Source organism: Carettochelys insculpta, chromosome 8 (assembly GCF_033958435.1).
Source record: "Carettochelys insculpta isolate YL-2023 chromosome 8, ASM3395843v1, whole genome shotgun sequence".
Lineage (NCBI taxonomy): Eukaryota > Metazoa > Chordata > Testudines > Carettochelyidae > Carettochelys > Carettochelys insculpta.
In genome coordinates this window covers 32933916-32950535 of record NC_134144.1, presented here as the reverse complement: position 1 = coordinate 32950535, position 16620 = coordinate 32933916, and the positions used below count along the sequence as shown (strand labels likewise).

Here is a 16620-nt window from a genome sequence, read left to right as displayed (position 1 = left end):
AGGAATCTGATGGCCATATCACACAAAAAGACTGAAAGTTATTGACCTTGGGATGGAAGGCCAAGATGGCACCTAGACGAACAGCTTCACCAAGCAAAGGGCTAGCCATTCTGAAAGCCAGCTGGGAAGCTTCCAGCTGCATGTGGCTTTTTAAGAAGTCATTTGTGGCTCCCGCTGCTGTCGCCACTCACTCCTCCTCCAGCTCTCTGTCCTGCTGTGCTGAAAGAGTACAACTCAATTTAATTGGTTTAACGGCCAGCAGGAGGGATCTGGACATTAAACCAATTAAACTGAGTCCCATTATTTTAGCACGGCAGGGCACAGAAGGGGAGGAAGTAATGGGGGTTGGGGGGAGCTACACAGTCGTGGTGAGGAGGAGATGGAGACCTGGCAAAGGAGCAATGTGGGGGTGGCAGCACGCGGAGCTCCTGTGTACGGTTAGTTAATCCTGAATTTGGGGCTGCACAGGGTTATGCCTAGGGGCAGTTTGCAGCTGCAAGGGGTTAAGCTTGGGGGTGGCGGGGGCAGGTTGGGACTATTTCATGTTCGGCCCCCAGAACATGTAAAAAATTGCCATGTGGCCCCCAGGGAAAAAAGGTTAGCCACCCCTTGGGCTAGCCTTTGCCATATTCGTGAAAAGAGGTATTCTAGAATTGGCTTCTTCATCAACTTACTTCATTTTGACTGAGAGGTAGCTCTCGTACACAACTTTCTACTGTCCATAAGGACTTCCTGGATTCATTTCAAACAATCCTGATCTTCTGGATTTAGCCAAGGAGCTTCCAGGCTGTCAGATGAAGCAGTGGGAGGCTTTGCTGAAGCATTCAGCCATGACTCCTGGATATCAATTGTGTGTGTAACGGCAGCTGTAAAGAAAAATCCACTGACATAGCTAAGAACAAGGAGAACCAATACTATCTTAATAAAGACAGAGCTATCAGGGTGATCCACGCTTGGTTCTGCTTGATCTTCATCAGAACCTTGTGCCTCAGTATGATGGGCAGAAAAAGCATAGTACAAGTTTTGTCCCTGGAAAAAAGGAACACATCTACAAAATGTGATCCCCAAGGGAGCAGAACTGATGGCATTTCCTGTTAGACTGAGTGGCACAACAGATCTGACATTGGGAGACTGCTCCCCCCAATAGAAGACACACCTTGACAGAGAGACCAGAAGAGAAAGACCTGCTGAGGTGATCTGCTAGCTGGTCCTGAGCCCTAGGAAGTTAGGAAACTTCTAGTGTGATGCCATGGTTGATGCAGAATAACCACAGAAAGACTGCTTCCTGACATGGGGAGGAGTGGGAGAAAACAGGCAGGTAAGTGCACAATCTATGTACTGGTCACCATGTTGGCAGTTAGGACTGAAATACATTTCTCTGACAAATGAGGTGCACTGCTTTGAGTTCTCAGATACCAGTGTAAGAGGAGAGTTCTTCTTGGGTTCCCAGCTGTGTTCCCTACACACTGAGGGCTTGGGCAGCCACCCATGAGAGATTCAAATGCCACCCAGCTTATTAGCGGTGTACCAATAGCTGGCAGCATGTGTTTCTTCTACATGTGTTTCTGTTATCCACACATGCCTTGGTGCACATATCAAAAATTATTCCACACATGAATGGAAAAATTTAGATGGCATATTAAACCATAGGCCTTGTGTTCTGATAGGATCTAATTGGTCTCCTGCCCCAGCACAGGACTGATGCATTGCGTATCAGCAATAGTTAGGTGAGGTCTCAAGCAGGGTACTCTATCGCATACTGCGCTCCAGAGTCCAGCTGCCATTGTAGTGAGATAAAGGACTTGGTTAGGGACTGTGAGAATCAAGTCCACAGGGGTGGCAAGAGAGAGTACACTGTGATTAGCCAGACTGCAGAGGTCTGAATCTTGCATGTTGTAATCCATATGTGTTTGATCCTATGTCACCCAGGAAGCTCACACGCTGTCATGCTGTCATGACTGGATCGGTCCAAGATTTTATCAGAGGAAATATCACAAGGAATCACTGTCTGAAACAGAGCTCTCAGTTGCACTGAGTACACTTTAACTTTACCATTAAGCCTATAAACTTTACCATTTCAACGAGGATCAGGGTTCACTCCTGAAAGTTCAACAGAAGGTTCAACACATCAAAGGTCAATTTGGTGAGTCATATGTCAGGTTACACGTGAGCTCTGGACCAGCCCCTGATCAGCCACTCATTGAAGTATGGGAATATGGGGCTTCCTTATTTCCCTGGAAGACCACTGCTACTGTAATATATTTCAAGAAAATCTGCGGGGCAGTTGACAGCCTGAATGGGAGCGCTATGAACTACCAGTGATTTTGGTTTACTACAAACCTTAGGAAATGTCTGTAACCAGGAAAGACCACAAAATGGAAGTAGCATCCTTCAGATCAATGGCTGCATATCAATCCCTGGGATTCAGCAAGGGAATGCTAAAGGCCCAGAAGACCATGAGGAACTTATCAGTTGAAACCACACAGGTCTAAGAGGGGTCTGACATACACCATAGTGTTTCGGATTAGGAAGTAAGGAACAGAACACTCTTCCACCCAGTGAGAAGGAACCTACCCTACAGCACAAACCTGAAAGAGGGACTGGACTTCCTGTTTCAACAGGAGTTCCTACGAAGGCCCCTGTAGAAGGTTGGTGGGTGTTGAGATGACATGGTGGCATGGCCAGGAATTGAATGGTTCCAACTCAGTTTTATGGTGTTCAGGACCCAGGACAGTGAAATCATCTGGGTTCAGTCATCCAGGAAATAAGAAACACTGTTGGAAAACAGGAAAGTAGCTGGATCCAGTCTAAAAGGGGCTGTGATACCAACCTCGAGCATCTCGTGAAAACAAATGCTCAGACAACCCTGGAGCCTGGTTGCCTCAGTCCTTCTCAGAAGGATGGTGTAGAAGACCTGTGCCTAAATCCTCTACTCCTTCTCCATTAGTACTGACTGAGTACTAATGTACTGAGCACAGAGACCAAGGACTTTACGATCACCTAGTAGTCCTTAAAGCTGTGTAGCCTAGCATCCATTTTCTCTGAGAAAAGCAAAGACCCCTCAAAAGGGAAATCCTGAATGGAGCACTGCAATTCCTGGTATTGTAACCAGGAGCTCCTACACATTGATCATCAGTCACCAATGATCTGGCTGTGGAGACATCAGCTTCCAAAACTGTTTGTAGGGAGGCCTGGGCTACAGTTTTCCCCTCCTCAAAAAGGGAGAAAAACTCCTGTCTGGAAATGCAGGAAACAAAGTCCTTGATTTGAGCAACTCCTCCCATATGCTAAAGTCATTGCACCCCAGCAGAGCCTTGAAGTTTCCATGCTTGTGCTTATGGCAATTTTAGGTCCCCTGAGAAGTAGGTGTTCTGCCTTAAAAGGTCCATCTTTTTAGAGTTTTTTACCTTGGAAATAGAGCAGTCTCATGCACTGGTCACCACATCTGTCAATGATCCCAGGGGGTTGGTATGGGATATGTAAAAAGAAATTCATAACTGAGATAAAACTTTAATGGTCTTGAGCACTGTCAGAAGAGAGGCAGGGATTTGTGAGAGGGCTTTAACAGGGTCCATGATGGCATCATGTAGTGGGGTAAGGCCACTCTGAATGGCCCCACTGGTTCCATGGTGTGTGTCTGAGGTACCAGGAGTGCCTGGTCTTCAAGTCGTATAGGATTGTCTGGAAGGGGTCTCTTGAGGTATTGAGTAGCCTCCACAGGTTCTAAAAAGACCACTACTTGGTGGTTGAGCTCCATGGGTACTTTTGCCAGGCAGCTGGTAGTCCGGATGAACTCAGTGCCATAAAGGAGCAGGAGCAGTATGACTGGCCACTTCAGTAACAGAAACGTGCTTCCTCTTCTGAGTCTGAAGAAAACGACGTGTGCAGCAGAGATCAGCACAGAGACATGCCTTTGGGTGCTAGGGGACGCTGGTGCTATAAATGCTGGCTTTCCTTTGGACAGCTGGTATGGTGCCAGTCTAGATGTCAGTGCACAGAGGTCACATGCTCCCAAACGCCATGGGCATGAGGAGCAAGAGACCAGCCAGCACCCGGGGGCAGGACTAGCAGGGCAGTACGGGGGGGGCTGGAGTCCACAGTAAGCATCCAGCTACCCAACACTCACCAGCAACAGGAGAAGTGAAGCACCATAACCACAGCTCACTCTGCTCTCCCAGAACGCTGCTTGGGGAAGGAGCAGCATTGCCCTCACACTCACCTTTCACTGTCAGGAAGTGGAGACACATGGTCAAAGGAGCAGAGCAAGCTGGAACCATGTTGCTCCGCGTCCCCGTTACTGCTGCTGAGTGTGTGTGGCAGTGCAGGATGCGGGAGAGGGGCAGACCAGACACCCCTGCCTGCTTCTGCCAGCAGACCCACAGCCCCTTCATCCTGCAGGCCACATCAGGGAAAAGAGGAGGGGCCTGAGGTGGAGAGGGGCTGTCTCAGCCATTCCTCAGGCTGGGGGGGGATGTCAAGTTGCTGGTGGCCCCCCATATAACCCTTCACCAATCACTCCTTTTGGCACAGGTGTCCGCACCAACTCCCTGCTGCTTGGAGGTACTGGTGCTGAATTCTGACCCTCCAGAAAGCAAGGTACCTGCAGGCTCATTAGATCCCTTGTTGCTGCAAACAATTTGGGGTTTGACAGGACCACAAATTTACAAGTATGCTGGCTTTCAGCAGGCCTTGTAGGACACTGCTGCACCAGGGCTGACAGTGCGCTGCCAAGGATGAAGAATGGCCCAACGTGGAGTTCACTCAGCCCCGTGCCCTCTGGCCTCAGATACCGGAGACCTCTTCTCCAGGTGTTTGCAATGATTTTCCTTAGGCACTGGCAAAGATGATAGAAGTCAGGGTGCTCCTGCACGTGAAGAAAGCACATTGGATATTTTGAGTCTGGGTGCAGCTCCAAGTCTGGTCTTAAGACCGTCTCCATGAGCAGAATCTTCAAGCAAGCAGTGTGGCTATTTTGGGTCCAGGGCTTAGAAGTCCTTAAAAATTCTACAAGGTTCCTTCCTACGAGGTTCCCCTAAGCACTTGAGACAGCTGAAACGTGGGTTGCTCAAATGCATAAACTTGTTGAATGCAGCACAAGCAACTGGGTCATGCCTCAGCACTGGAACAAAGGACAGCTTCACTGTATAAAAGCAGGGTTGTCCAACCCAGCAATTCTCAACCATTCCAGACTACTGTACCCCTTTCAGGAACCTGATTTGTTTTCAAAACAAAAAGCAGTCAAGTAGCACTTTAAAGACTAGCAAAATGGTTTATTAGGTGAGCTTTCGTGGGACAGACCCACTTCTTCAGACCATATCCAGACCAGAACAGACTCAATATTTAAGGCACTGAGAACCAAAAACAGTAAGCAAGGAGGACAAATCAGAAAAAGATAATCAAGGTGAGCAAATCAGAGAGTGGAGGGGTGGGGGGGAGGTCAAGAATTAGACTGAGCCAAGTATGCAGACAAGCCCCTATAGTGACTCAAAGTTCCCATCACGATTTAAACCATGTGTTAATGCGCCGAATTTGAATATAAAAGTCAGCTCGGCTGTTTCTCTTTCCAAAAAGGTGCAATAATTCCTTTTCAGTAACACACATACCTTTAGGTCATTGACAGAATGCCCCATTCCATTAAAATGCTGACTAACTGGTTTGTGGATTTGGAGTGTTTTGATGTCTGTTTTGTGCCCACTGACCCTTTGTTTAAGGGAGTTAGAAGTCTGTCCAATATACAGAGCATCTGGGCATTGTTGGCACATGATAGCATATATGATGTTAGTAGAGGAGCATGAGAAAGTGCTTGTGATTCTGTGAGTAACCTGGTTAGGTCCAGTGATGGTATTTCCAGAGAAGATACGTGGACAAAGCTGGCAGCGGGTTTTGTTGCAGGGAAAGGTTCCAGGACTGGTGTTCCTGGGGTGTAGACTGCGGCTGTTAGTGAGGATCCTCATGAGGTCGGGAGGTTGTCTGTAGGAGAGAACAGGCATGTCACCCAGGGCCTTCTGGAGTGTGGCATCCTGATTAAGGATAGGTTGTAGGTCTTTAATAATTCGTTGCAGTGGTCTGAGTTGGGGGCTGTAGGTGATGACTAGTGGTGTTCTGTTCTTGGCTTTTTTGGGTCGATCTTGGAGTAGCTGGTCTCTGGGTATTCGTCTTGCCCTGTTGATTTGTTTTTTTACTTCTCCTGGTGGGTAATTCAGGTTTATGAATATTTGGTAAAGTTCTTGTAGTTTTTGGTCTCTGTCAGTTGGATCAGAGCAAATGCGATTGTACCTAAGAGCTTGACTGTAAACAATGGATCTAGTCACGTGTGCAGGATGGAAACTAGAAGGGTGTCGATAAGTATAGCAATCAGTAGGTTTTCAGTACAGTGTGGTACTGATCAGGCCATCCTTGATTAGTACTGTAGTGTCCAGGAAATGTATCTCTTGCATGTTGTAATCAAGGCAGAAGTTGATGGTGGGGTGTAGATTGTTAAAGTCTCTGTGGCTTTTATATTCAAATTCGGCACATTAACACACGGTTTAAATCGTGATGGGAACTTTCTGAGTCACTATAGGGGCTCATCTGCATACTTGGCTCAGTCTAATTCTTGACCTCCCCCCTACCCCTCCACTCTTTGATTTGCTCACCTTGATTATCTTTTTCTGATTTGTCCTCCTTGCTTACTGTTTTTGGTTCTCTGTGCCTTAAATATTGAGTCTGTTCTGGTCTGGATATGGTCTGAAGAAGTGGGTCTGTCCCACGAAAGCTCACCTAATAAACCATTTTGCTAGTCTTTAAAGTGCTACTTGACTGCTTTTTGTTTTGATAGTGTATAGACTAGCACGGCTTCCTCTCTGTTGATGATTTGTTTTGTTTACCCCAAGTCTTACCTCATTTAAAAACTATTTTGCTTTACAAAATCAGACTTTGGTGCATATAGCAAAATTTATTCTGTGGATGGATGAAAAAAATTAGAGCGCGCACAGGTCACCAGTACAAAAAGTTTGAGTACTGGTTTAAGTTCAACTAAACAAAACTTTCCCATTAAAAAGATGAGAGCACAAGTGAATACAGGTGCTAATGTAAAGCTTTTACAACACACTGATGTTATACTGTAGTCTGGAAGAGAAGAAACCATATATCTAAAATATTTTAGTAATAATGCTTACAATACTATAAATGGATAGATGAATTTTTCAGACTCGCCATAACACTTCATGTATTGCAAGCACATTTAATTGCTATGTGTCAACAGTCAATGATGAGAAGTATATAAAGAAACCTAGAGATATTAAATGCGAGGACATGCTCCTCAAGAACATCTTCAGTCACTTGCCATACTATACTCTCAGACCATGCATCTGGGTCTTCATGCTGCTATGGACAACAGTAATTAATATAAACATTAAAAGCAATCATTGTAGGAAGACTGGTCATTTTTGCAAATCTTGGCAAACTCTCAACTACCTGCTGGTTATTAATTTTCAAACATATGGGAGCTCAGTTGTGGTACATGTTAAATTGATTCTCTTCTACAAAATACAGTAATAAAAATGAACGAATATTCTTTAGAGATAATTAAGCCCATTTATATTTGCTGTAAGTGATACATACACTCAGGTGGAAAGATATTTACTCTGATGCTGAATTTAGTTTAGGCTAAACTGTGGTTGAGATTGTACGTGCACAAAAGTCAGGAAGCTCAAAAACAAGGATTTCCACAGTAACCATGATATTTCACACACACACACACACACACACACACACACACACACACCCCTCCCTAATTCGAATTTTTCTAGTCTCACAATACCCCTGGTCTGACATAGACAGGGACCCCAAGTGCTACAGGGCTGGAATACTCACTGTGGAAAAAAACATCAGGCTGGAACCAGGAGTGTTGTGGGATGAGGGAAGAGCAGAGCCAGCAGGATGGGGCAGTGGAGCAGAGTTGCTCCAAGAGCCAACAGCAGAGCCCTAATGCCGTGAGGGCCAGCATGGCCAGCTAGCAGCGCGGAGCAAAGCCTCAGCCAACTGAGAAAAGGGGAGGAGCTGATGCCCTTGGGGTCAGTAGCTCAGTGCAGAGAAGCCAGCACTGATGTCCCTGGTCCAGCAAATTTCCTTATTTGGGACGAATCAGGTCCCAAGTGTGCTGAACCAGGGAGGTTCAGCTTGAAAATAAAATTAAAATTAGTCACTTATTTTTTTCATACAAAGAAACAGAAAATACTGTGTGTAAAATGTTATGATTACTGTGGAAATCACATCTTTGGATTTAAACATACATACACATGTGTTTATATACTATATACAGACAACATACATGCACGGGAAACATGTCAGATAAAGCAAATAAAATGGTTTGTGCATGTAAAATATTAGCCACAGATCTTGCATTAATAGCTTCTTTTTACTTACAAGTTAGCAATAGTGCACTGCTATTAAATATATATTCACTGTTCTATATTTAGAAGCTTAAATTCAAATTAACACAATTTATAGTTCAGTGTGATTATATTTTAATATTTCTAAAGAAAATTTTACACAGTCAAATAATTAAATATGAACCAACATTTAACCAATTATTTCAGCAACCCAACAAAGAGCGTAAGCTTTAGATACATGCCAAGTTTGAACTTGTTAAAACACTGCCATTAAGTAGAGCTTGCCTGACTGAAATACATTTACTGGTGGGAAAACGTCACTTTGGAAACTTTAGAAGCTAATCAGGATTTACTGAAAAAAAAACTTTCCCCTAACACCTCACTTTTGGTCTCAGAACCAGCAGTGGAAGTTTCACCATAAAAATCATTTTCGAGTTGTTCAACAAAAGGGTAATTACAGTAACTTCTTTAATCGTTCTGTAGAATTTGCTATCACCATACGTCAGTATAAATTAACTTAATATGGTGAGAAGTTTAAATCCTGCTAAATTGTTTTCTAAAAATAGTAAAAATCCATTTCAAAATTCAATTGCCCATTTATCCTAATAGAAAGAGATAAAGAATCAGTGTACTGACATACTTTATCTAAAAATCTTATTAATGTAAGACAAAGACTTTAAATAAACACTACAAAAGATTCAAACTGGGGAGATAAGACATAACAGCTGAAAAAATCTTCCTGGCAACAGCATAAACTGAGTAACACAGAATATGACCAAATTGCAAAAAATAATATCAAATATTTTTCATAAAGTAATTCCACTTTGAGTTTTGACCCAGAACTAAGGTGAAGAAAACATCTGCAAAACAGGAGGCCTGTTCAGAAGTGAATAGTTTGAAGTACTGTTTTTAAACATCACAACTGTTGCCCTTTTACTGGACTACAGTACAAAATTAACATGTCATTTTTAGACAAATCCATCCATCTAGCAGAAAAGATTTTTCAGAATACCCAGTATTTTACACCATAATTCATGCAGCATCAACCTCCTTGCATGAATAAAAATTTAAATTAATGTCAAGATGAATAATAAAATACATGCAAAGTTTAGTGAGAAACGAATATATGCTGGAAGTGTTTTCTCTTTTACCTGATTTATTCAAAATCTGGAGCTTTCCTAAACCATGAACATAAAAAGGTATGTTATACCGTTCGCTACAGAATACTGCAAAGTTTTATTGCCATTTAAACAAAGAAGCCATAACAGTTAAATGAGCTCAGGCAATAGGTTTCAGTATCACAAGGTGCCAGCTGTAAAGAGTTATGGCTAATTGAATATGGAACTCCAGCTTAATCAGATAACTGCTCTGCTATTTCCAAATGAAATGCCATTTCCATACTGTCTGAAAATGGCCTATTTTATTGGTAACCAGAGAAAACAATATAAACTGTAAATAACATTAAGTGCTCTGTTTACCCATTCCAGGCACTGAAGTAGCAGGGGATCCAGGACGTCTTGGTAACACATTTGACTGTAAGGCTGCTGCAATGGTTCTTTCTGGAGGTCCACCAGGAGCTGAAGCGTCCCTTTGCAGACCAGGAGATGCTGCTAGTGGACCTGGAGCTTTTGGAGATCCCTGTTTAGGGCTTACTGGGGTCGCTGCAGAGACATTTCTTTGAGCTGGGGTCCGCTGACGAATTTCTGACAGGAACACGTACACACCAAATTTAACATTTGATACCATATTGCAAGTAACAAAAAACAAAGTAGTACTACTATTTTAATCAGCAAGTGAAGTAATAAAGAAATATGCAGGAAGTCAAATAAATTTATACAAGACTATTCTATAAAGACCAATAACATTCTAATTAAGTGTGCACTTTAGTACAATCCTATATATTTATGCTATAATTTGGCTAATAATTTGTATATATACAGAACAAATCTTCTCAAAAACTGCACTGAGAAGTAACTGCTTAATGTACATATCTTAGTATATAAAATGAGATACATTTATTTCTAGAATTAACCTGCTATACTCAGAAAACCTGAACACACTGACAGACCACTAATTTACTCAATAGTTTAAATGTTCGCAAATGCCGTTTTGAATTCTACGGAAGACTAAGCGAGTTTGACTGCAACTGGTAAGGTATTCAAATTTGAACTCTCCGCCAGCACTGGTAGCACACAATCCTTAATTTTTCAGATTGGAAAATCCAATTGCCCCTTGCCTTAATCTGTGGTTTTCAGTTTTATCCACCCTATTCTTCCACCTTCTTTTTTGTGTATGCTTCATTTGTTACTGCAGCAACAATATGTTGAGGAAAAAGGAGGTACTATGTTGCGCCCCTCTTTCCTTTTAAGAAAGAGGGAAGCATGCCCAGGCTGAATTACAGGCTGGTCAGCAACATGGGAAACAATTTAAAGAGACTTCTTCAGTCCTTCTGACTCAGAACTCCCATTTAAGCTGCCAGGAATTTTGTTTGAGTACTGCTTTGGCCTTTGGGCAGCTACAACAATTTATGGCACAACAGAATAATCACTGACTTAGCCATCCAGAAATATGTTAACCAATAAGTGAAAAGTCAGAAACAGCTTTAACAATGAAATACCATCTCTCCCCATGCTGGCTCCTAATTACTACCAGCACAACCATCTTTAGGCATTAAGTGTCTGTCTCAAATACATACAAAATAATATACAACACTCTGAAATGGACAAACCCTTTCAATTTCATCATTCCCCCCCAACAATTTGACACTGCCCACACCACAGGTCATGGGATGGCTCCCCAGTACATCCCACTCTGCCCAGCAACCCCTCAAAGAAGAATAACTGGAATAATGTGTCATGAAACTAACAATATATCTGACACACATATGTGTGCGTGCGAGAGAGAGATACATTCTTGGTTTCATGACGCATTTTTCCAGCAACGTAAGATCTCTCCACATGCCTTTCACAACATGAGATGTTCTTCATCCAGAGCATCAAATATCCCAACAACAACATGGATGAAACCAGGCAGTCACTAGACTCAAATGAACTCACAAAAACAATAATAAATCAAAAAAATACGCTTATCCAGGAGCAAACACTTTTCACAAACTGGTCATTCCAGATTTGACCTCTCAGTCCTTATGCTCAAAGGAAACCTACACACCACCTTCAAAGATGATCTTGAGAACTTAAATTCATAACTCTGCCAACCACTATAAAACAGACTAAAAAAAAAAACTATGTCTATGTCTCATTACAACTGTAAGAACACCCTACTGCCTGTTAACTCTTAATTTCCCATGTTATTTTAAGTGCTACATGTGAACCCCTCCTGCTTAACCCCTCCCCTTGTGTTTAGCTTGAACATTATAGCTCCTTTCCTCAAACCTGAAGAACTCTCTTCAGACTTACCCTTTCCACCAACAGAATTTGGTACAATAAAAATGTATTACCTCACATATTTTGTCTGTCTTTAGAAACACAGATAATAGCAATAAATAAAGCTGGACTTTTTTTTTTTTTTTAATCACTCACTGCAGTTGTGTGGACAGTTTTAAGAAATGAACAGATCACAGTTTAGTAAGCTCCTTCCCATGTTATGGAAACTCAAAGAACACCAGTATCCCCTAGATGAAAATTAGAACAGTAGCATGCATGGGTGATGAAGTGCATTGTAGGCACTTTCTTTTTGATGGTTCCCATATTACCTACATTGATAATTCACTAAAATTTTGTAACACCATCTCTTTTGAAGATTTGTGTCAGGGTTAATGGAAATCAAAGGACAATTAACCCCTTGTTATAGTCTGGGTAGGAATTGTCAACACACATACTTCCACCCTGCAAACCTCACACTCGAAAGATTGCTATGTATTAAAATAATTAGACACAGGTCATGTCTCCACAAAAAAATTAAATCATTGGGTTGGATTAAGTTAAGTTAAATAAAGGACTGATCCTGTTTTCGAGCAGGAGGTTGGATTTGATGACCTCCTGAGGTATCTTCCAGCCTAAGATCTACGATTCTAAGTTGACCCAGCTACAGTGTTCAGGGGTGTGAGAAATACACATCTCTGAGCAATACACCTATGCTGACCTAACCCTTGGGGCAGGCAGTGCTAAGTTCATATAAGAATAATTCTACTGAATGGGCTATCAATTCATGGGAATATGGATTACTTATGCTGACATAAAAACCCCTCCTATTGCTATGAGAGTGGCTACACTTAAGCACCAGAGTGATGTGCCTGCAGCACTGTGACTATGCCGCTTTAACATTCTAAGCATATACATAGGCTGAAACAACACTTAGACTCCAGTGCTGGCCAAAAAGTTAATTGACCTCTGTTTGCCCTTACTGGATGGTGATCTGAGACCTTATTGCTCTAGGAAAGTATTGATAATTTTAATATAAATTGGTGCAGTTAATTTTAACTATGTTTATTTTCACTATGGCTACAGTTACACTAGTGTGTTTTGCCAACGAAACTGGTGGAACATCCACACACAAAATGGGCTTTGTTCACAGTTGGTCAAAGCTCAGCACTGTTGCTAGCAGTGTTCTGCCTCAAAGCTTTGAGGCATAATGCAGCTGCCAACGGATTCTTTCAACAAAAAAGCTGTGTGCACGCTCTGGCTTTTCTCAACAGACGGCATCTACAACAATGGGCAGCCCTGTCTGCTGTGCTTCTACGTACCTATTTTGTCGAGAGAGCAGCCGAGCAGTCTGGCTGCTCTGTCAGAGGCGGAGCACTCTCCCAATTGGCTTGTGTGTGTGGTGCACTCTGTTAACAGAAGTTTTGTCTGGAAACCTCTTCCGACAGTGACTTCTGTCAACAAAGTGCTGTAGTATAACCATAGCCTTCATTTCGCCTTTAAGTGCTTACATCCCATGTTATGCAATTTTTACAGAAAAAGGCAAGTCTAGATCAAGACGTATCAGTGTGCCAGCTGTACATATTATACACCAAAATCTCATTCTCCCTGAAGTGGAAACAAATAAAAAAGACAGAGACTAGACTGAGAAGAGACAGCTATGATAAACCATTAATTACTGAGGATAAACTGTGCCAGACATTTTTCTCCCACTAATCCCTCTATCTTACCATCCCTCCTACATTACCTTTGTAAAATCCTAAAAGAAGTGCACATGTATCACATTTCAGCTCTCTCCCATCTCTATCCCATTCTTTTTCCTTCTGCCTTTAGTGGACTTTTGCCTTGCTTCTACACTCCTCCTGTTAGCCCAAATCTTTTTTGGTAATTATCTTTTTCACCATCTTCCCCTATGCACCCCCTTCATTCCTTGCCCCATGTAATATTTTTATTCCATATACACAGAGCAAGGTAAGAACTACATTCTGCTTTGTGCTGTCTCAGCCCACGAACATGCAAAGGTTTTGGAGAATAAAAGCTGGTTGCTGGAAGCAAGAAGGAAAAAGAGGGAGAAATACTGAGTAGCTGGGATACAGAAGGCAGTAGAAGTACGTGGGATAAAGATATTGTTAAACAATGCATGAAGTGCACAGGAGAATTATTTTGCTAAAGAAATTTCATTGCTCTGTTGCTGCCATGCTGGCCTGAAGGCTTAGGGAGGACAAAGGGGCTGTTTACCCTGTAGATGAAACCATCAAAAGGGGGATTGGAAAACAAGGGGAAAAAAGAATACTATTTTCATTAATTTGTATATGAGGTGCCCTCTCAGTTTCTGGGCTCCGGTCACTACATACTGCTTTCATCAGCTACAACTCGGTCAGCAAGAACAGGGTAGACAATATTTATATGTCTATCCTCGACTAGAGACACACCAGACATCACTGTTCTACTAAACCTTTGAATCTTTTTATTTCTGAAGTACACAGAATAGGCAATATTTGTGAAACCTTGCAGTAAAAGTTTATTGATTTCAGTGAGAACAATTCCCACTGAGAGAAGACAATATTTCAGTAGCTGTAATTTTCAATCACAATCACCTTAAAAGATCATGATATCATTTAATGCTTGGGGGAAAAAGCAGGAGTCCCCTTTTTCCAGTAAACAAGTACAAGTCCAACAGTGCCAGTACAAGCTTTCTCACACATCTAACCTGCTTCAACCCTCTAGAAGTACAAATGTTTCACTGGCCATTCAATTCTCAGTTCTCTGTGATTTACATGCAGGATAAGGGCACATTTTCATTTTGATAAGTCCCAGGCTAACAAGCTCAATAGCTATCAAATAGGTAGGTTTACATTTAAATTCTAGTAATGTAATCAAACCTTTCAGTGGTCTAGTACTAATTCCATAATGCTGGGTTTTAGATTTACTCACCTTTCAAGAGTCTCATCTAATAGAATGGTTCTAACAGAAGGCCTCATAATGGTTGGGAGTGTTCATCCCATGTGGCCTACAGCTCCCATTGCAATCATATAGATATGCAGGAATGAGAAGGATAACCTCCAGCAGGAGAACTGCTTCTATCCCAGGGACAATATCTTAGTTAATATGTTAGGCCCGTGTGCCAGAAGAGTGAAGTATTTATATTCAAGAGCCAGTGATACATTTGATCAAAAAGAAATGTTTTCTGCTGGAGTAGTAGTGACAAAAAGGAAACCAACATCCCAATAAACAGCGTGGATTTGGGCAGTTAAGGCGGAAATAGCACATACTGGAATATATTCTTGCCTGCGTCATGAGACCTACACCTAAATATATAGTTCTGCTTCCTTCTGGCAGTAACCCTGAGACATATCGGATTCTACATACTCAATTCATCTTATTTTACAAATTGAATTTATCAGATCTGAACTACAAGACATTCAAACTCCAAATTTCTACACTTTTCTAAAAGTTGCACAATTTAATAAGAATGATTGTGTCAATTGAATCCTGTTTTAATACAGCAGAGAGTTACAAAAAGTTTTCCTTTATTTGAATACCTGTCAATTAATCAATTTTGTTTCTTCTGGATATACTATTTGCACTGCAGTAAACCAGCTTTACGAAAATTAAATTCTCCACTTGGAATGATCGGTTTTAGGTTACAAAAAGACAGCCTTGATTTAAATTTTGGCCTTCACCACGTAGGTCTAAATTCTACAATTAGTCATGCTGAGCAGCACTCACTGAAGATATGTCTTCACTACAGGGTCAATCTTCCACAGTTCAATTTAGCGCACCTAGTAGGAAGGCACTAAATTGAACTTACAGGGCACTTGTGTCAGAGCTGGCACTCATGCCCCTCATTAGAGGTAAGGGCAGTTGATTGCAGCAAACAATTCCATCAACCTCCCTTAGTGAAGATGGTGCAGAGGCTCGAATTAAGGTATGTCAATTCCAGCTATGTAACTAATGTCGCTGGAATTACGTATATTAATTCAACCTTCCAGTGTAGTGTATATCTGCCTCAGATGTGCAGGCCCACTGAAGTCAAGAGAACTACTCAAAGAGTAAACAGTATTCCATGTAAGGAACATTTAAAGAAACATACCTCTAATGAATAAAGACGTTAGTTATGGAAAGCACAAAAACTCATGTTTCCAAACATTCACTTAAGCATTTCTTCACGTCCTCCCCACCAAAAAGCTTAATTTTGTGGAAGAGAATAAATTCTGTATTTGAGAGTTATTTTAAATATGAAAGTTAGAAAAATCATGAACTCTACATCTCAAATAACTGTTGAATAGAAAAAAATAAAATTAAAAATAAGAGTCCTGTAAAGCCCAAGGTTTCCTTTGTCTCCACTATAAAAGGAGTATGTGAAAAATTTTAATTCTACTGTGTAAGTCTAGAACCATTTATGTAAAAAGCCAACAGCATTGCATTATTTCCACAAATGTCATCTTTTTTTTCCCCTCAACAGAAATGACTACTATGCAATGGTGGATCCACTGGACCTCTGACGTGAATATTTCTTCAGTTTCCACTCTCACCCTTTTCAAAATTTTTCTTCTCTTCATCTGTCATGAGTGAAATATTAAAGTTGAGACCAATCTGGCCACGCTTTAAAAATGACATCCTCTTTTTAAGAGGACAGAATTCACGAGCAATGACATTTAAGTAGTAATAAAGTTTCTGATATTTACTGCAGTTCTGACCACCTTAAAGGAAGAGAAAACTTAATTAACTGTTGCACATAACTTAAATGCCTAGCCTTAATTTCATCACACTACATTCATGCAGTCTTTAATTTATCATATGGATCAATTTGAAATTGATATTTAGTTGTACCAACTGTGATATACCTGTCTGCATGCATGCATGCA

At 41.5% G+C, this 16620-nt stretch overlaps 1 protein-coding gene across 7 annotated transcripts in view; it reads right to left on the bottom strand.

Annotated features, from left to right (window-relative positions):
- LNPK (lunapark, ER junction formation factor) overlaps positions 1 to 16620 on the bottom strand; it is a 146329-nt gene that overhangs the window by 25889 nt on the left and 103820 nt on the right. For all 7 annotated transcript variants that reach the window (XM_075001540.1, XM_075001543.1, XM_075001539.1 and 4 more), the window contains one exon: positions 9851 to 10075. In XM_075001540.1, coding sequence (XP_074857641.1) covers positions 9851 to 10075 — 225 coding nt within the window. The remainder of the gene's footprint in view (positions 1 to 9850; positions 10076 to 16620) is intronic.